Source organism: Malaya genurostris, chromosome 2 (assembly GCF_030247185.1).
Source record: "Malaya genurostris strain Urasoe2022 chromosome 2, Malgen_1.1, whole genome shotgun sequence".
NCBI classification, from domain to species: domain Eukaryota; kingdom Metazoa; phylum Arthropoda; class Insecta; order Diptera; family Culicidae; genus Malaya; species Malaya genurostris.
The window spans coordinates 207,034,564-207,056,077 of record NC_080571.1 but is presented as its reverse complement, the minus strand read 5'-3'; the positions used below and the strand labels follow the sequence as shown (position 1 = coordinate 207,056,077).

The 21,514-nt window shown below is 37.7% G+C and overlaps 1 protein-coding gene and 1 long non-coding RNA gene across 7 annotated transcripts; both read right to left on the bottom strand.

The window, feature by feature from the left end:
• Positions 1-271: 271 nt before the first annotated feature.
• LOC131432650 (uncharacterized) lies at positions 272-5,287 on the bottom strand. The gene is made up of 4 exons (XR_009229931.1): positions 4,895-5,287; positions 567-644; positions 454-501; positions 272-397 (listed from the first exon to the last, which is right to left on the bottom strand). It is a non-coding gene; the product is annotated as an uncharacterized LOC131432650 (long non-coding RNA).
• A 149-nt stretch (positions 5,288-5,436) lies between these two features.
• On the bottom strand, positions 5,437-21,211 carry LOC131427259 (GMP synthase [glutamine-hydrolyzing]). Of its 6 annotated transcripts, XM_058590278.1 has the most exons (13): positions 21,071-21,198; positions 20,951-21,003; positions 19,233-19,346; positions 18,982-19,168; positions 18,807-18,924; positions 18,398-18,554; positions 18,199-18,342; positions 8,029-8,125; positions 7,403-7,962; positions 7,170-7,341; positions 6,875-7,104; positions 6,621-6,812; positions 5,437-6,327 (listed from the first exon to the last, which is right to left on the bottom strand). In XM_058590278.1, exons 3-13 carry the CDS (start codon positions 19,326-19,328, stop codon positions 6,226-6,228), a joined length of 2,055 nt encoding a protein of 684 aa, XP_058446261.1. In that variant the 5' UTR covers positions 19,329-19,346; positions 20,951-21,003; positions 21,071-21,198; the 3' UTR covers positions 5,437-6,225. The 6 variants fall into 6 exon arrangements, with proteins under 6 accessions (XP_058446261.1, XP_058446258.1, XP_058446259.1 ...); XM_058590275.1 differs by lacking the exon at positions 20,951-21,003 and having other exon boundaries at positions 21,071-21,211; XM_058590276.1 differs by lacking the exon at positions 20,951-21,003 and having other exon boundaries at positions 19,233-19,349; positions 21,071-21,209.
• Positions 21,212-21,514: the final 303 nt, after the last annotated feature.

The window sequence follows — 21,514 nt, the reverse complement described above, 5'->3', positions numbered from 1 at the left end:
GCAGAATCCATGTTTTTTTACAAATATTAAAATGGTGATGTTATTCATGTTTAATCCAAGCACTTTATTTTTTCTTTAGGGTTTGAATCAATGTTATTTACAAAAGAAAAATCAATCACTGAATAGTTTGCATTAATCGCTCGCCAGTCGTTGTTAGATGTCCGATTCCAAGCAAGTTGTATGATACAAAAACATAAAAAACAGCTTGTCTGTCGGCTGTATATCGGCATTTAATACAAAAAAATTCAATTAACACTTGAAAACATTTCCTTAAATCTGGCTCCAACATAATTGAATGCTGCTTCCATGATATTTCAGCACTAGAGCCTATGTCTGAAAAAAACCCCTTCATATAGACCAGAGGAACATTACTTTTGGTGGGGTATGCATCTTCTGGCTGTAAACATTAATTAACGTTACAAAATACTCATTAAAACAAAAAAATATGATTACCTTTATCTATTTTATGAATCCTCTCCTAGCTCCTCGACTTGGGCTCTTCTAACGAATGATGAAAAGTACGTGTATGGCGATCGGCAATATTTAAATATATTATATATACTTACCATCTTTAATGTGCTGGCCCAGGCCTTCGACATATCCCGGAATAAGGCGACGACAGGAAAAACAAGATATGGTGTCGTCTATAAAAAAATTATCAGGTACAAAAAGAAGTTTTAAACAGCAAGCATGGTTACCAAGCATTTGCATTGCTTCTGCATCACAATCACCAATGGTGTTTAAGACTTTATCCATTTAGAAAATTTTGAAATCCAACTTGCAAAATGGCGGGTTCAACACAAGCACTTAACTTCGCATTTGATACATATTTATACAAGTTTACAACAATTCGGCAAAATAAGAACGAACACTCCGCAAAATAAAAAATACTAGCTGTATGCTCAGCATTTATTTTACCGAACAATTTGACAGCAACAAATACAATCTAGTTAGCTGATCAAATCAGTACAAAAATGACATTGTACAGTAATCTTTCGAACAAGTGCTGAATTCTTGTTTTTCTATTAGCTGAATACAGTTACAAAAAGCATACTGTTTCGCAAAATACTAGTTTTGATGGATGGACCAGCACTAAATTTTACCGATCTTAGAATAAGCAATTAAGTGTGTAGTTCTCTGCACTCCGCCATAGATGATCCGACATAATGAACCACCGAATAAAATCGGCAACATTTTTTTACTGTTTTGCTTTTCTCTATAGAAAGGTATTAGAATTGCTGGAAAAACCGACTTTTGAACGGAGTCTCGGAGACCCATAGTGTTATATACCATTCGACGAGATCGGAAAATGTCTGTGTATGTGTGTGTGTGTGTGTGTGTGTGTGTGTGTGTGTGTGTGTGTGTGTGTGTGTGTGTGTGTGTGTGTGTGTGTGTGTGTGTGTGTGTGTGTGTGTGTGTGTGTGTGTGTGTGTGTGTGTGTGTGTGTGTGTGTGTGTGTGTGTGTGTGTGTGTGTGTGTGTGTGTGCACTTTTCGAAGATATTTGAACGCACTCAATTTTCTCAGAGATGGATGAAACGATTTTAATAAACTTGGGATCGTTTGAAAGCTACTGTCGGGCCATTCATCAAGTTCAAAGATCAAATGGCTGTGACTTTCGGTTCCAGAGATATGATGGTATAAGTGACGTAACCGACAAAACACGTTAATTTCTACCGCTCTTATACATATAAGGGTGCCAATATTTTGGGATCACCTCTAATTTCGTAAAGCAAGCAAAATTTGAGCTAAATCGGACATGCGTAAGGGGTGCTGCCCGGCGGTTACGGTTTGAAAATTCTCGATCTAGAAAATGCACCAGTACATTAAATTTCCAAAATCGAAAAATTTTTTTGATGCCGAAACTCTTAAAACTGCATGAAACATCGAGATTTAGTGTCATCTCGAAAAAAATTTTTTGAAAATATCAAATAAGAGAAAGGATTAAGAAGGGTTTTTTTTGTTTAGTTTTCTAAACGCTTTTTTCCGAGATTCGTTATAACTATATTCTGATATCTCGGTAAAGAGCATTTTATTATCGAATCTCGGCATAATAATTTGCTGAGCTTGACAGTAAATAGTAAATATACCGAAATCAGTAAACGCGTTTGCCGAGATTTAACCTTTCTTTTACCGATTTTCGGCGAGACACTTGTCATCTAATGACACTTGTCGGTTTTGCATCGCACCACTATGCATTTTTATCATGGAACGAAAAAAAATGCAAATTGCGCAAGGGAAACATTTCGATATTTCTCGAAAAGATGAACGAATGAGATTCAGCAGTCTACCGAGTAAGTGAAATCTAAATCCAAGAATCCAATTTTTTCCCATATGACACTAAATCTCGACGTTTCATGCAATTCGAAGCCTTTTGGCATCAAAATTTTTTTTTCGATTTCGGAAATTTCCTCAGTCGTACGTTATTTCAGTTTAAGCTTATCACCCTCATTCTTGTTTATGTCCGTATCGACCATACAACAAACAGGTACTATCGAACGGGAGCGGGTCATTTCGCCGAAAGCCACCTCAGCGAAAGCCGTTTCGCCGAATGCCATTTCGTCGAAAGGGTAATTTCGAATACATCATATTATTATTTTTTGTGTATAACAGATGTGGCGCAGCCACATAACCGAAGCCAAGATGTCTCGACGACATAAAGCCGCTAGGGCGACGCCGGATGAGTCGGCCGCCGATTCGCCGTCGGGAGCGGCGGCCTCTTGCATACAAACCTGTAACCGCCTCGTTTGCCCGGTCTACTCAAAGCTAGGTTTCTTTGCACACGAATCAAATCGATGTGGCGAAGCCGCATTAGATATTTTTTCACTTAGTAAACGGAAAATACCACATACATTTGCTTGGCAGATACACCTAAGTAATTGCTTTGATGCTTAGTGGCTAATAGTCAACAAAACGGGCGTTAACGTATTATCATTTATTTGTGTTTATTTTAAATCAATTCCAATTATAATATTGAGACAATTGCAAGAATCGGTGAAATGGCTTTCGGTGAAATGACATTCGGCGAAACGGCTTTCGGCGAAATGACCCTGATCCCTATCGAACAAATACGAATAATTCATTCTTGTTTTTAGCGCCCATCCAACTGTAAACTATCAGTTTAGTACAGACCTAAGTTGTAATTAAAAATGTTTGATATCATTTGTTATTTGACTTGTTTTCTGCGTTGATTTTGTATCATCATGCTTGCTTACGTCCGTATCGACTATTCGACGAACACATATTTTCGAAAGAATGCGAGCAAGCCATTCTTGTTTTCACTCGAATGTGTACGAACGCGTTCCCTGTGCAAAAGAAGAGTCGGCATTGCAGGTGATTTTTTATGAGGATTCCAAACATCAAAGATGTGACAAATGCTACATAATAAATGAATATCGTACTCAAGATCAATTTTATTCAAGTCAGTAAATAAAATTTTGAAATTGAACTTCGCGCAAATTGAAAACGCATCGAAAATAGTAGCCAATATCAGTATCTGTGAAAAATATGCTGCATTTTTCTTGCAGTTTTGTCATGTTTAGATAGTCTACATATTTATTACATTGGTAAAATCATGCACTTAATATAAAATAAAGCATGTTTACCCATGGCGTATTTTTCATAGAGTACCTAATAGATGTAAAATTTGATGTGTAAAATCTTGGAACCGCGCATATATTCAAAGGCTCTCCAGAAAAAAACAGCATTTTACTATGACTGCTATGCTTTCTAAACGTTTTATGCAAAACACAAATTTATGATTTGATTGAAAATCACCTTTAGATTCGAAAATAAATTTGTTGGAAATCGGTTAAACTTTTTTAAATGTGATCAAACGGTTGATTCGCAACATTAAACTGACTATTCGCAACCACGGCATTTCGTCTATCCGTTCGTAAACGAGAATGGGACTTTCCGTTCGTACGAATGATGTTCGAATACACGTATCGTTTAAAGTTAAACTGCCATACATTTTAGCGTTTCGCATATGGTTAATCACAAGAATTGGACTGATTTAATCGAGGTTTAGCATTTGTTTGAAGAAGTTTAACATCCCTACATCAACCCTAATTTTGGTTTCACTATCTCATACAATAGTAAACCAACATACTTTTTACGCCAAATTACTAGTGACTCAGCAATTCATGATTTATTTCTGTGTGCTTTCGCCGAGCTAACAATAAAATGTTTGCTGACAATTTAGTTTAGATATGATTAGTACATAAAAACTTATGCGCTATCGCTATTAAAATTAAGTCTTGTACTTTTCTGTGAAACACAGTCAATTTCAATGCGTCCACCATTTTATCCACTTTTATTTCCTGGCAGCGTTCGGAAGAAGGTGAGGAGGGAAATAAAATCGACTCAACAAGGTTCCTAAACATGCAGACGCAAAGAGAATTAAGGGAACAGCGTGATCGATTCACAATCTATACGCGACCTACTGTCCTTTGGCCTTAACTACAGCATAGTTAAACAAAAGAAATCGACCAAGTTCAACTGTGCTCGGGTGCCAGTCCTTATAACGCATCACCGGTATAATTCAGTGTCTGACAGCAGAGACAGAAGGTGAATTTGTGATGCGATACGAGGACTACGGGTACGGGTAGGTTACCATAAACCTAGAAAACACGGCTTCACATCTTAACAAGACTAAAAACGAATCTTCTTCTGGTTGGCGTCACCTCACTCGAGATGACGTCAATCGATGGCACAGCAACTTAAGATATTGCTAGTTAATTTACGTTTATAGTCCAATAAGCTTTCTTGTCTCTGGACTACAAGCGAAAACCTCGCAGTGTGGCTACGTCAAGTGGCCAAAGTAGGGAGAAAAAATCTTCCTTTCTTCCGATATTCTCCAATTTTCATCGCACTAACAGTATAAAACGTGCTCACCTGTGTTTCATCGAAGTGAAAAAAAATTAATTTAAAATGTGCACCCCGATTCTGCAATCCGACGGATTTGTGATACGAACGAATCTACACTTCCGTTCGGGTTCGAATTTTGCATTTTGTTTCCTTCGACTTGTATGATTTGATCGTCTCTCGTTCGGGAACACTTGAAATTTCGAACACTAAACACCAAAGCTGTAAACACTACTTACACGTTCTATATTATTTATATTATTCATTTCTTAGTAAACGAAACCGTCACACTTGTATAAACAAATTAGAACGATTCTAAACCGAACAGAAGTAATACGTACGCAAGTCGATCGAGTAATGTTCGGAAATTTAACAACTCGAACGAATGATATTCGAGTTCATACGCAACTCGAACGGAATGCAGAATGGAAATTACACATTAGATCGGAATCCTATCGATCGACGTACAGAATAGGGGTGGTTATTTTCCAGTAACCGCAGAGTATGTTTGCAATATTCAAGGATTTCTTTCAATCTACTAAATAGTAGGGTAACAGAGGTAATGCTCGACATTGTGTTGGAAAATAACTTTCTATTAAAATTATTAATAATCAATTATTAATTTTCATACGTGGTAAACATGAAGCACTTTTTCATACATCAGCGGTCCAATTAACATATATTTTACTCTTAACATTTTGCCGCATCGTAACATGAACAAGCTTCGAATGATCGTGTCAATACTTGTTTTGGTGTAGACATACAATGCGGATCAATTTCTGATACATTTGGGAACTATCTAGTTTCGCAACAGAAACGAGAGTAACTGTATAAATTGATGTGCGAAATAAGGAATTTTCGGAACTGAACAAACGCTGATACCTCAATTTTACTTATTGCAATTGTCGCTCTATTCGTGTGGACTACGATTACATAGGTAGCAAGTGTTTTAATGACATCTTGTCTTCTTTAATGTCATATGATGATGATTAGGAGGATTGGCTGACCATCTTTGAAATTATTTGATGAGTTTCAAAATTTAGAGTTCATCTATTCATCGCAACGTTTTCTTACAAAATCATACAATATATAAGTCTATCATTATGCTTTCAATAGCATTGTAATCATTCTAGAGCACAATATTTAAATATTTTTTTGCAATTTTTACATTTAGTATCTGTCAGGTCTGTCAGTGGTAGTGTCCCTATATAATGGAGGCTGTGAGAAAGTGAAACGTCAGACTGTACCCTTTTGTTTAGAAGAACATAGACGACGATAATCAACACATCAATTGAAGCTCCGATGTTTTATGAAGCAGATGGTACGCATGATTGCGGGAAGCTTTCCGCCGGTCAGCACAATCATTCCCATTCGGTAGTGCCTGGTGGTTTCGAGGTCAGATCAAGAAGAACTCGTGAAATTCCGCTCAGGCTACCGATTTCATCGACCATTTTTTGCAGAACCTGAAAAGTATAAACAGCTGTTAGATTTGTACTTGACCGGGATAATGATTTTTTTGAAAGACACTGGAAGAGGAACGTGATTGATATTTCCATATTCACCATAGGACACTGAATATTACTTCTTAAACGTACATTTGGACAGATTGGGGTTGACTGAATAGACCTCACAAAATTTAAAATAACTTGCGAAAATGTGGTTTCTATTAAGGATTATGGCAGTCGCGATCACAATCATTTCATTTATGTGCCTAATGATTGTTTTGCTATGATTATTTAATCAGTACAGGACCTACCGGTAATGGCAATCGGTCCGTGCCAGGCACCGCTGGTAGTCCCGTCATAAAATCATTGGTAATAAAAGGTCTCAACACGACAGAACGCTGGCAGGATGGTGTTTTCGGAGCAGGATCGCGGTCAAAGTGCACTGGTATTAGAACGACCGGCATCTGCGATATCTTTCGCATACACTCATTTTCTAGGAGAATCTGAAATTAGAAGAAAAAAAAAAACTTAGTGCCTGTGACTACTGGTAACTGTTGGTTATTACCCTGTTCGCAATACTATCCGCTTGTCGTATCTGTGCTACTACATTTTGTGTTAGCAGTGTGTGAGTTATATCCTGTACTGGATATTTAACAGCATCACCGAAGATGTAACAAACTCGATTCACATTATGCAGAATACGCGGTATAAGTCTTGCTAGAAACATCATATCTTCCCAATTAGGTTGATCTTTACTGCTAAGACCTACTGCATAGTTGTATGACCGTTTATCGCCTACGAATAATAACAACATATATAGCGACTCACAAGCATTCCATATTTGTGATTAAAATACCTACCTTGAACCCCTACGCTTCGAATTGGCAACAAAGTTGCGTTGAGATGTATGCTACTCGAAATGCGACACAGTTCATCTTGTTCTTCCTTGGTCGTCGTGCTGGAAACACGATTCAGAAGTGCATGTGTCTGTTCCAGTTTGCTCTTATAGTCCACAATCACTTTTGCAATAACCTGGAATATTTTAAATACTGTATTGTTTGTGCAAAAGAAACCGTTCTTGAGAAACTTCTACTTGTGTTTCAGAATAATCTTTCATGAATGCCTCCTCAGCACAGAGAACACGAATTGCCAAACCAGGTCCAGGAAACGGATGCCGTTCGACCAAATGTGCTGGTAGACCCAATTCATAGCCAAGCTGTCGCACTTCGTCTTTGTGAAATTCTTGCAGTGGTTCGATTACCCGACCGGCCTCCCGTAGTTGTCGGATTAATTCGGTATCGTTGTGGTGAGTTTTGATTGTATCTGCCTTGGCACTGACCAACGACGATGCCGATTCGATCAGATCTGGACGTAGGGTGCCCTGCGCTAGAAACACTTCCTCAGGGTTGAGGTTTAGGTCCTTCAGTATTTCGTTCGAAACTTTCACGAATACATCGCCGATTATCTTACGTTTGTCCTCCGGGCTGATGGTTTGACAGAGCATCGGCGTGTCCTGGTTGTACAGAGAACCGGGAACCTTAATCGTGGTCGTGCCTCTTGAAAATTTGTAGAATGCATCTTTCACCAACAGATCGACACCGAGATCACGAAGGGATTTCTCCACAGCAGCGCTTTCATCTTTACGCATAAAACCTGGTACCGAATGATGTGTTAGATCTTTTTCTACGTACAATGACCAACGTACTGGATGTTACATACCGTTATCAATGTGGACAGCAATAACTTGTTCGGGTTTCAAGGCAGTTCTAAGCAGTGCTGCACAAACCGTTGAGTCCACGCCACCACTCACTAACATCTGAATTGAACAAAAGAAAAAAACATTCAAATTGTTGTTTTTACTCATAAAATTACTATTTCAAGCTAATAAGAGAACGGACTGGAAAATGGCTACAGAAAAGAATAGTAGATCAAAATTTGCGAAAGAAATGATCACAGAGGTGATACATGAATCCGCAACTTTTCGCACGTTATTGTCAATTAAACTACTCTAAATGAACCTTTTTTTATAAGGAGATATGCATTTTCACACAGAGTGTGGGACTCTCCACAGGACTATCAACTGTATAATCGGAACTATTCACTAAAATACCCCCAATCCTACATCCCCGGAACTACCGTTAGGTATTACTTCGGAGTGGATGGCTATCAGTGCTGAAAGCACCCTTCCCGGCCTTTCGCATCGCAATGGACTTTTGCATCGTTCTCTCACACTTCTGGACCATCGAACTCTCGATTTTGAACTACTCGCTTCACTCTAGGGGATCGACCAGGAGGATGTCGAGGTCGGTCCGATGAATCTGGTTCGTTGGCGCCTCGACGACCCAGGGCTCGAATTACTTGACTAGTCCCCGACGGTGGATCTAACCTACACCGACGAAAAGTTCCCCGACGATGTAAATTACCCCGGGACCGACGATGTCTAGGTCAGCCAAGTGATTCCGGTTGGAGGATGACTTCCGGTTCACTGGTGCCCCGACGATCCATACCGGAGCTACGTCGCAATCTACTCGTCCAATCCCCAGCGAAGGATTTAGATTACACCAACGGAGAGCTCCCCGACGAAAGATTTTCTCCCGACACCGAATCTCGTGTTACGCCACACGGGACACTTGATTGAGTGCCGAGGTTGGTTCTGTGTTTCCGATTGGAGCATGGCTTCCGGATTACTGGCCGCCGACGACTCGAGTTCGGTGCTGTGGCTTCCACTCGGTTAGTCCCCGACGATGACATCATTACACAGTGGTTTGAATCGACAAAACCGTGAACTTAATTCTCTAGCTGCTAAATCGTTGATTCGATATACATAGTTCTTTTGGAGAACTCATTCACAAAAATATACCTCGTGATTTGATCACAATAAAAAAAATGTGCAAAGCCTACTACGATAAAAGTTAATTTCAACAACTTTATTCCCCTAAGAAATAGAAAAATGATGTCTTCTACAAAGTTTTAGAACTTCTAACGATAAAAAACTTTGCCGAAGAAGCTAAAGGTCTAACGCATATAGTTTTGGATATATGAAGTATTTTCTTTTGAAACCACTTAAAATCAATTTTTTGTACATAACTTTTTTCGCAATTACTTTTAGTGTCTACTATGTTCGAGACAATTACTAAAAACGTAAAATTACACATTTTTGTTGAAAACTGTGCACGGTTTGGCCGACGACACGACCAGGCACTCCGAAGAAAAATCTGCATTAAAATTGTCCGTTGACGATTCCCCGACAGTTACCATAAATATAGCGACCCCTTGAGAATGATAAAAATAATCTTCTCGAGCAACACTGTTTAAGTTACTAGGAACAAGTTACCAAGAAACTCAAGAATAAATAAACAAACAATTTGAGAACGTATAGCAGATTCAGCGTAAGCGTAAGCGTAATAGGAATGAAAAGAGAATCAATTTGTCTTTAAAATAATTAAAAAAAATTAACCAATGTTCCAAGAAAAGATGTAATGGCTAACTTAACTTTTACCTTCTACCAGAGGAGTTGGGCTTAGGCATCTGAACAATGCGAATCACCCAAGTCTCTGGTATGTCGGAAAGTAGTGATAAAGGTCTTTTACCATTTACTATCCGAATAGCCGGTTCGGATAGTAAATGGTAAAAGACCTTTATCACTACTTTCCGACATACCAGAGACTTGGGTGATTCGCATTGTTCAGATGCCTAAGCCCAACTCCTCTGGTAGAAGGTAAAAGTTAAGTTACTAGAAGATTTCTGCTTGCTTAAAATGACCCTCTTTTCCGTTCTATATTTTCACATCCTTGCTCTCCCTTGAGTACTATCATTCTATAATTTTCATTGTCTGTTTCTACAAAAAAAAATGATCTCTGGTTAGGAGAATATCGCAAAAAAGAAAAAAGAAATATTGACTACTAAACTTAGTCGTTAAAAAAAGAAAAATAGCTTTATAAAACTTTTCAGATATTTTGCGTTGTATTGCTATTTCTGAAAGATTATTCCCGTGCTGTGCTTGGAATCTGCGTTGATTGTTGGTACGTCATGTTTCGTATTTGGTAACGGTCCGAAAAACTGGTTGCTTATGTGAAGTACTCGGTTTCTGTGGTGATCTAGGCCCTAGGGTTTCAACGGCATATGAAAGACGAGAACACAGTGAGTGATTTTAGAACAGTTGCCAAAAGAGAAGACAATTCGTATAATTGAGATAATTTACAAAGGATGTGAGAGAGTCGTTAGTCGTAGTTCTAAACACTGTATCCTCTGTGACACTTGGGTGAATCAGAGAGCACTAATGAATAGGGATCAACCAATTGCTTCAGCCATTATCACTGCAAGTTATAATAAAGAACAGTAATGAATTACATATTTTCCTTTTTTAATATACTTGGTTCTTTATTTTTAACTAACCGAATCAACCCCAGCTTCAACGAGGTCTTCCAGCGAGTGAAAAAATCATAGTGAGTAACCACAAACGAGTTCCATATCCACCAATAAGTTCCCATAACTTCTCTTTAGAGTGCAGAGTGGCCAATCGATCTACTGCTCAGAAACTTAATAATGTTGGAGCACTTTTCCAACTTATCGCGAGAATACGAACCAATTTAAATTTTCTGCGATTTGCGAAACGATTCGGAATTCATTTTGTTTACATTCATTTGGTCTTTGATACACAGTAACCAAGGTTATAGTAACTATTATTCAAAATCAATAATTTATCAACTTGTGTTGCCAGTTTTCGAAAATTTTCAGGCAATTTCGTTTTGACATTACCAGTTACTGAGGGGTAGTTAAATTTGCGATACAGTTTTGAATGGCGAGTGGCAGGTCGTGTCGTCGGTTTGGCTTTTTCCCTGAAAAGTTATTTAACATTTAAACTTTTATATACACTAACTTTAATTACTAATAGGACGCAGGGTCGCAGACCAAATGGCACATACATATACTTTTTGGAAAGTTTAAATCAAGTAATATAAAGATACGAAGTGTGTAGCGTGGCCTTTTTAAATTGGGTGAATGAGAGAACAAAATATAGAGTGCTTTTTTACCATTTTCATAGGAAAAACGTACATTATTAAAATTATTTATCTTCATATCACACGTTATTTGTGATATCGACCGAGTTACCTATAGGCAACAACTTTTGCGAGAAATTGCAGTCCAGGTATAAAAAATAGAGCATTCGTTTTAACACTTTTTTATACTAAAACGACTATTTTTGGTTTATTAAAAAGAGCTTTGCAGAGCTTTTAGTTATTGTCTCGAACATAGTAGACACTAAAAGTAATTGCGAAAAAAGTTATGTACAAAAAATTGATTTTAAGTGGTTTCAAAAGAAAATGCTTCATATATCCAAAACTATATGCGTTAGACCTTCTTTGGCAAAGTTTTTTCTCGTTAGAAGTTCTAAAACTTTGTAGAAGACATCATTTTTCTATCTCTTAGAGCAAATTCAGCAGCTAGAAGTTCTATATAGAAGATCTATAATAGAACAGAAACTGGAACAAACGTATCTCCAGCAAACCAAATTTAAAACTGGTCTACGATGCCGTTCTATTTTTTGTATATTTGAAACACGAGTAAAACATTGCTGGGGCTGCCAGTTTTTCTTGTTATAAAATCCAGATTTAAATTTTGTAACTGACATAAATTATGAATCTACAACTAAAACACTCCTGAACATGCCCTTAGGGGAATAAAGTTGTTGAAATTAACTTTTATCGTAGTAGGCTTTGCACATTTTTTATTGTGTTCAAATCACGAGTTATATTTTTGTGAATGAGTTCTCCAAAAGAACTATGTATATCGGATCAACGGTTTAACAGCAAGAGAATTAAGTTCACGGTTTTGTCGATTCAAACCACTGTGCATTGCTTTTTCGGGCTCAATGAAAATACGATATCCGTCCTAGGATTTGTGTCAAATTATGAAGTTTTCCGTACTGATCGTTGCTCCTATAACAGTTCCAAAAGCATAGGAGGCGGAGTGCTTATCGCGGTTCACCGTCGTTTAAAAGCCCAACTGGTTGAGAGCACCACAGGATGTTGTGTCGAGCAGGTGTGGATTCGTGTTAAACTGGTTGATTTCTCGCTTTTCATTTGCGTGATTTACATTCCTCCGGATCGATGTCGTGATGTGCCGCTGATTACGGCACATATCGAGTCTTTGCATGAAATTGCAGCTAATCAAGCGCTGCCCTTGGTTGTTGGAGACTTTAACTTTCCTAGTTTGAATTGGTGTGCAACTTCTGATGGATTTTTATTTGCTGATCCCGCACTTTCAGCATTTCACGCTAGCATCACTACCTTGCTCGACGGTTATAATCTCAATTTGCTGCGGCAATTCAGCCCATCCTTAACGAGAATGGCCGAATGCTCGACCTCTACTTCTCCAGTAAAACCGATATCTCACCCAACATTTGCGTTGCACCGTCCCTTCTAGTGAAATGTGTTCGACATCATCCTCCGCTAAACATCGTACTCGAGACTAAACGTTTACCTCATGACAGCGCCCCCTTCGGCATCAACAGCTAAAATTTTAATAAAGCCGACTATAATAGCACGACCCTAATGAGCATCGATTGGGATGACATTCTCGACAATGATGATGTTAACGTAGCTGTACAGACCTTCTCCAATGTACTGATCTACGACATTCCAAATATCCGCCGTGGCTAACCGCTGAATTGAAACATCTGAAAACATCCAAAAGAGAGGCACTGACACGATACTCCAAGTATGAAGGCTACGTTTTGCGCAATAATTATATTCAGATTAATAAGTTATACAAGAAAACCGTGAAGCGCTGCCATGCCAATTAGTTAAAGAAGGTCGATGAAGATGAAGTCTAACCCAAAATCTTTCTGGAAGCACGTGAATGAGCAAAGGAAGGAATTTGGATTACCTTCGTTAAATGCGATTCGGTGAGCCGGTTCGAGTACTCAAAAAATGAGCCCGCTCTTTTCGGAACAATTCGCTTGCTTTTCTCTACTGAAGCATTATTCCCACAGCAAATCGAACGAGCGGCGATCAACGTTCCGGTACCTTGTTGCTTTTTGCAAAGGTATGTTTTGAAGGTATCTTCATAACATGCCTTGTGAAAGGATCAACCGTTTCTTCGCGCATCGAGAAATGTTGACCGAACAAAAACAATTTCGACGTGTGGGAATAAGAAGTCGATGTCTACTGAAGCATTATTCCCACAGCAAATCGAACGAGCGGCGATCAACGTTCCGGTACCTTGTTGCTTTTTGCAAAGGTATGTTTTGAAGGTATCTTCATAACATGCCTTGTGAAAGGATCAACCGTTTCTTCGCGCATCGAGAAATGTTGACCGAACAAAAACAATTTCGACGTGTGGGAATAAGAAGTCGATGTTTTGAACAGGGCTGTCAATAATCAACTCCGTACTTCATCATCGCTGAGTTCAGCTTACCTTCAAATCGGTTTCAGAAGCGTCACTGAGCGAGTTGAGTAACTAAGTAACCATTTGTGTAGAGAAAACATCGTCTCAACATCGTTAGTGTCAAGCAATCAGCAGATGAGCGCTGAGTGCACATCAAATATTAGAACCCACTGAGAGACGATTTGTGAGTTGTGATTTGATGTGTTTGTACATCAACACATTGGGCCGTATGAATAAAATGTAGTAAAGTCTGTTGTTTGTAGTATCTTCTCAAAAACAAAGTCCACAAGAGTGTAACGCGGTTTGGTATGAATAAAAAACAAGTTCGAACATGTAGTTAATGCTACTTCCAAATTTAAGCATTTACTCCATACCGTATCGACACAGAGCCGGAAAAGCTGGCATAAGCATGCACAAAGCAAGAAACGTACTTACATCTGTAAAAATGCCACTTTATTAATTTCTGTACTTCACTTTATCAGCAAACATACGAGTAGCAACCTCTAGAGCTACCTACCGAAAACTTGTAGTAAATACTACAGTTTGTAGCATGTTTTGACAGGAACGTGATCCACACGTAGCATTTACTACCGAAATTCAAGCATGCTACGTTTTATTCACCTACGAGTTACCATGGGCGGCCAACGTTCGAATCAATGTCATTTCAATCCAATTCTCAACACATGTTTTCGTATGCTGGAAAACGCATTCGGTTCAGTAGCCAGTTGTGTTAGCTCGAGACATGAAATTCAATCGTTTATGGTATACATCACGCTACGGTTCGACTTTTGTTTTCGTACATTAATGCTCATGCTCGTTTTGAGTACCAACAAAAACAAAACCGAAAATATAGGTTGTGTTGGCAGCATACACTCACCGGCGTAGCTCAGTACGGTGATGCCAAACTCAGTACTCACTATTTAAAACTAGGAATGAGAGTTAGATGCTATAGCTGCCCTTACACGAGACAATATTATTGTCAATACAAGGAGTATTGACAATACTTTTGATCGTGTAATGGAAACTTCATTGGATTGACGAAAATATTGTCAAAAAATCAAAACTGCTCATCAATCCGACAATACTTTTTCTCCAGAGAGGAAACTGTCAAATATGTACAATGGACTCTTCTCTCAATGTTTCAATGTTCAGTTGCAATATTTGAAGCTTCAAACGCTTGATTTGTTCGAAAAATGCGGACTCAAGTTACCAAGTCAATTGGATTGACGGTATTGACAATACTTTGGATTGACAATAATATTGTCACGTGTAAGGGCTGCTAAACCTGCTCATCAATCCTACAATACTTTCTCTCCAGAGAGGAAACAGTTAAATATGTACAATGACCGTTTCTCTCAATGTTACAATATTCAGTTGCAATATTTAAAGCTACAAACACTTGATTTTTTCGAAAAACACGGACTCAAGTTACCAAGCCAATTGGATTGACGGTATTGACAATACTTTGGATTGACAATAATATTGTCACGTGTAAGGGCTGCTTATGAAATCAAAACTAAGAACCATCAATACCAGTCAGCGGTGCTCTGAATAGGTGAGTGTGTTTGTTTAGATCAGCGATAAGTTTCATCTTTACCATCATTTTACGTGTTAATCGTAAATCATGAAGTGAGCTGATGAGCTTGAGCTTGAGCGACCACCCCTGGTTGCTACTGCGTTACTGATCGGGATTAGTTGAAATTGTACACGGAGTTTCTAGATGATACGACTTGGGACTGGTTAATCATCCTTTAATGTACATCTTCTGGTAATCCCAGAATTCATTGATCAGTACCGACGCCGGCCAGGCCCGAACGTAGATCGTCTAAGGAATGGGAAGGGATGTTAGTTCAACACTTGTTGTTACTAGAGGCCGTATATACTACTCCGCACTCCACAAGTGTCACGGGAGAAGGATATTTGTTAGTAAACATTTCAGTATTGGTATTATTCGCGCGCGACTCAGTATGTTCCGGTTTCAAGATGCTCGGATGCACCACTAAACTCACTGACTTCCCGAGTGAACGTTTCAACGATATCCTTTATTGAAGTCCCGGGAAATCTTGATTCACATCTCTTATTCTAGGAAACTGAAGAAAATTTTGCAGTACTATCGGGTAAAGAATAAAAACTTCCCTATTTTTAAAAAATGAAATTACGCGATACAAAATAAACGAGTGAATAGGATTTAGACAAAATAGTTGATTCATTGCATTGACATATTCTAAACAGTTGTTATAAAATCATTTTAAATCACCAAATAAAGGTCAACAGATTTCACGCGCGTCTTGATTCTTTATTATTTCCACATTATCATTTTAAAAATTTATTTAAATTAATAATTGGTTATATTGGTTGATCTGGGCAGCCGGCTATCGAGAAAAATAATAATTTCTTGTTTGAAATATTAATATCAAGGGTTTTTTTACTATATATTCGATATACCGATATATGTTATCTCTATTATTAACTTTGTAATATCAACGAATTTGCGCAATAGTTGATTTTTATCATTCAATTTATAATCCTCAAAGACAATCAATAACATGGAAGAAGAAAACATTCCAGATAAAACTTTTCTACGAAGCTAGAAGGAAATTGATAGGTTGAATGAAGAGATAATTTAGTAAAATAGAGTAATCGCAAGTGAAACATTGAAAATATCTGATAACTGAAAGGAAAAAGAAACTCCTGCAATTGTCGCCTTTTACGACATGGAAGCAGGAACCCAGTGGATCTATTCTTGGTTCATTTTTTTCCGTCGGATTCCACACGGCATCTAGGCTGGTACTGTCCGGACAGAGCTAATAGGTACTAATCTGTGAGATGATGAATAGAAAAAATCGAGCCTCATGAGCGAGTTTTTTCCATTCTTGGATTTGAACGAAGAAAAAGAGGTTTTTTGACTTGATGTGGGAAATCTCGATATTGATTTTTTTTTTCATCATCTAGGTGGTTTAAGACAGGTTTTATACCTAAGCGAACTGGAGATGAAGTTCTTGCTATTAGCATTTTAATATTTGAAGGTATTGCTGAAAAGCAGGATTCAATAAGGGAAACTTGGGCAAAACGACTAATTATCAGAATTTATTTTTGAATTTCACATGCATACAAATAACTATATTCATTTTGTAGGGTAATCTCTTCTCTAAGATGGTTAAGAATATTTTGTGATTATATCTCGAAACAATCATGTTATAACCTTTTTTCGGGAGTGATATTTTTAAAATTTGCCCCACCACGGTTTACGATCGAAAGATAATGCAGATTATTGATTTTGACAATTTACCATTTAAGACCCGGTACCCCAATGAATTTATATTATTTTTTACGTATCGTCTCCAACTCATCAAAGCATAAGTAATTTATTTTGGACTACTTACAATACCAGGTACCTGATTAACATTTTGTTGTTCTACTAAGGGCTGAGGCCAGTGTGTTTTAGGGTGATTTAGAGGGCTATTTTCACGCTTCAAATCTGATTTTCTCAGAAACGGTGACGAATATAAAAAACCCAACTGACAATTACAATTAGAAAATTAGTTTAGATTATTCTGTGAAAGTTTCAGACTGATTCATTGACTTTAGCGGTCGGGAAAGTCTTTTTTATGATAGCTGAAAACGCCGTCTTTCAACTTGTTCATTGAATATCTCGCCTTAAAAGCATGGATCGAAAATCTATCCTGACAATGTCTAGATAATTTAATTTATATGCGATTAGTGCATAAAAATATATATGTTGTCGCGATAAAAATGAAGTGAATGTTATTTTTGTGAAGGTAAGTCGATTTCCATGGCGGCGCCATTTTTTCTGAGAGAGAAATAAAATCGGCTCAGAAAGACTGCCAAACAAGCTCTATTGAATTTTATGTGATGTAGTCAAACTTGTAACCGAAAATATCAAAACTTTCTTGGCCACCCGGCCACATCGAGAGCCATTTCGCACATTTGCGAGAGAGCATGGAGAGAAATGTAATACGCACAGCAAGCCACGTGGTTTTACGCGACCTACTGGTATCAGCCCTTAATGGCTCAAGTTCCCGATGGATTGTGAATACAACTATTATGACTATTTATCGGAAAAACAAAACTCAAGAAAATAATGTAAAAGGCAGGTCACCGACCTCTGGTTGTGTGAAGTTACACGAATATTGGAGATAAATCGTTTCGTGGTCTTTTTGTTGAAATCGTATTGTTCAAGACATATCCAGATCGTCTACCATCCCTACTAACACAATAGTGGTACCGACTATCGACTAGCGGACTAACATTCCTTTCTTTCGTCAGTAGCACAGTCTTTGGTTATATACGGCATCGTTATTGACCATTTTATGAACAATTTTGAATGATTTTTTCGATTTATTGTGCATTTTTAGATCAATCACGAAGTTCAACTTCGGGCGATCTGAGCTTAAGTAGAAAAATTTCATGCGAGGCGATCTCTTCGTAGATGTGTCAATATCATGTTATCTTATACGCTGTCTCTGGCGGTGTACTTACCAACACTTTGCTATTTCCGACGCGTTCCTTAATGTAAACAATACACTCCTCCTGTCGGTTTCGCATCGTAAAACTTTGCGTCAATCCACAGATGTTAAACAAAAAGTTTGACAGCATCTGTTTGCCATTCACAGTTAGATCCACCTAAAAATGTCAATTTACAGGAATTATATTTCAACTAAGTTGCAGTTCAAATTACCTCCGGATGGAACTGAACTCCATAAATGCGCTGCTGCTCGTTGTAGATACCAGCCACAATCCTGTTAGATGAGTACGCACTGATTTTCAGTTTCGAACCTACCCGATCGATACTGTCCCCATGTGTTAGCAGCACTGTTTGCAATTGCGCTAAACGACTGTTGCGAAAGAAAAAAAAAACATTGTTTTAGGAAACCAATAATTTGTAATAGAATGAATTCAAATGCAATTTCGAGAAATTGTGATACAACGTGTAGCTCCCAAACTGTAACTGTAAGTATTAGGAGATGTTCTCAGTATCCTTTTCGTTATTTTTGGAGGTTTGTATCAAGAGTTACTGTACACTTGAGATAGTAATCCTTTTCTTATACCTCCGAGATTCAATTCGATCTATGCGTAATACTACTCACTTGAAAAGAGGACACGTCGCTTCCACTTCAATGGTATGCTCGCCGTCTTCACGAACTTCTTTTTTATGAACAGACCCACCGAATTCTTTATTGATTATCTGCATTCCATAGCAAATTCCTATAAAAATAGTTTCATTAGGAAACTAACAATTGGCGACTCAGAAATTATTCATGCCTAAAACAGGGAGTCCTATATTGAAAATATCCGGATCATATACGGGAGCATCTTCGTCGTAGACAGAGCTGGGACCACCGGAAATGATAATGGCCCTGTAGCCCAGTTCTTTCAGTTGCTGAGCAGAAGTTTCCAGAGGTAGAATTTCGGACCTTACCTGCAGTTCCCTAACCTTCCGATCGATAACCTTGAAAGTGAGAAAAGTGAAATTGAATAATACTGCATACATCTGTTCAATAGCTGTAACTTACTTTTCCGTACTGTGCGCCCGCATCTAGTATTACAATTCGCTCGTTATGAACTGCACCATTTTCAGCAGGACCAGCGGATTTATTTATCGTGTTCATTTCTTGATTATTACAGCACTACTGGACAATATAGATAATAATTAGTTTTAATGTAAAAAATAGGCATATACATTTAGTAGGAAACAAATTTCGATAAGCTGTAACGTTAGACGTCTGCACTGGAATTAGTTCGTTTATTCATTCATTTTCAGTTGTTCTTATCACTAAACCAATCAGAATATTACATCTCGTCATTGACAGTGCAATTATACTTTCCTTGTAACTAAAACAAACAATCTATAAAACAAGTTAATCATATTCTAGTGTATCGCAGTTTACTCTGATTGGGTATAATTGTATTGGTTTTCCATTAAAGTAGAAATGTGCCATACACAATATGGGACTGCGTTCAATACTAATATTGCATTGAACAGAGGATGAATAGTAATGAGTATATAGTTGACGCAAATTGTCTTCAATAATCAAAGTGTGACAATAACTTAATTATATTCCGATTCTGTATTTGCTATTAAATCGGAACATGTTGGTTGAATGTGAAGTTCAGTTTTTTGATCCAGTTCGAATTTTTCAGACAAAAATATCACTCAATCGAAATCCAGATCCGGACGAATATATATTCATAATTACACGAAAGAAAATGCGTAAGAACATCCACAGTCGGGAGTTACGCTGGACTGCCGCTGATTTCCGGTTGCAAATATCAGTGTAGGTGTTTCTTTGTGTCCTAACGGAATCACATCCACGATCTCTTAACTCCAGTTGTGCAAGCTCCTAATTCGACCAAAATCACTTTTGGTAGAAAATAAATAGGGAGCGACGTACAAAAGCAATTTTGCGCTGGTAATTTTCCTAATATCAATAATAGATCCACAGAATGAAGCACTTTTACACGACGTATAGTTGTTTTAAATATCAAGCAGAAAATTCACATTTCACAAAAATAAACCAAACTGATCCGTCATCATTTGCCTTCGCGGTACGCTCTCTTCTTGTTGGTTCCCTCCCATTCCCGGTTCAGACAATCCTTTGCTATAGGGGACATCTGATATCTTCGCATATCATCATCTCGTTTCTCTCGCTCTCTGAAGTACCACATACACATGTATCGAAAATGACAAGCGAAATGTCAATTCGCAATTTTAATAGAATCGGTATAACCAAAATGCTTTCGAAATGTTTACGTATTCGTATAGGTTCTAAGCTTCTCTATGATTGCATTTCCAATCGAATATATTTTGATTCAATGAGAAATTATTGACACATCTTCAATAGATTATTTTACCTTTAAACTTTATGAAAGGGCATATATTACTGTGATAACGGAAAAGATATACCGTATAATTCAATTTACTAACATTAACACTTCCGTAAATGAAAAATATTGCCATAAACCTAGACGTTCAACTATTTAATCGAATTCGACCCTGTTTTTTGTTCGAAATGAAATTATCTCGTGTGAAAAATATGGAACGGATTCAAGCCTTCAAAGTGTTTTCACAGCATCGTCACTTTCTCTGAATAATTTCCATGAGTTTTTTCTGTATATGTTTGAAAGAAGTGTTTCTAACAAAATCAATGAAAATATTTCTGAGACATACAGCGTTGTGGTAATATTCGTCGAACAAATTATCGAAAAAAATCTATTAAAAACCCACTCATACCTTCGATCTGAGCAATCGCTAAAACATCAAATGTACAAATTATTCGTCATTTGCTGCAGCGAAATAATCCACAATATAACACTACCGAATATTGAAATGTGATGAAAACACGACACTTACCGCTGGAAACACTATTGCCAATACTTTTGTGGTCGGAACTAATTTATTACCACCACGCGTCAAATTAAACCAAAAACTGATGCACTTTGACCAGAAATCAAATGCAGCAGGAGAGTGAATCAAGTACAAAACAAGCGGTAGGTATACACTGGAAATCGAGTTTACCTTTTTTGAGGAGAAATCACTTTTTGTCGAGCTTCGCTATGAGCTACCCAAAATCAAGTAGAAAAAATGGGTGCCATCCAATTACTCATTTTGCGTTCATAATGGCAGTAAGTGAATTATTATCTACTGAAACTTTGACTCGATTCAAAACAAATGATAGCAAACATTATAAAAGTTTCCATGAAAGCACTTTGAACAACCTTACATCATAAATCAAATAAACATAGATTTCCCACTGTACGGTGACACTAACAGCACAGACTAACAGACAGGACACTC

Bases quoted from the DNA above. Each gene is read 5' to 3' on its own strand.
- LOC131427259 (XM_058590274.1), bottom strand. From the start codon at position 19,940: ATGTTCTTACGCATTTTCTTTCGT. The intron at 8,126-18,198 runs GTAAGTACACCG...TGTTCAATTCAG, and splicing joins TCGGAAATAGCAAAGTGTTG to ATGTTAGTGAGTGGTGGCGT. The intron at 7,963-8,028 runs GTATGTAACATC...ATTCGGTACCAG, and splicing joins TGCTGTCCACATTGATAACG to GTTTTATGCGTAAAGATGAA.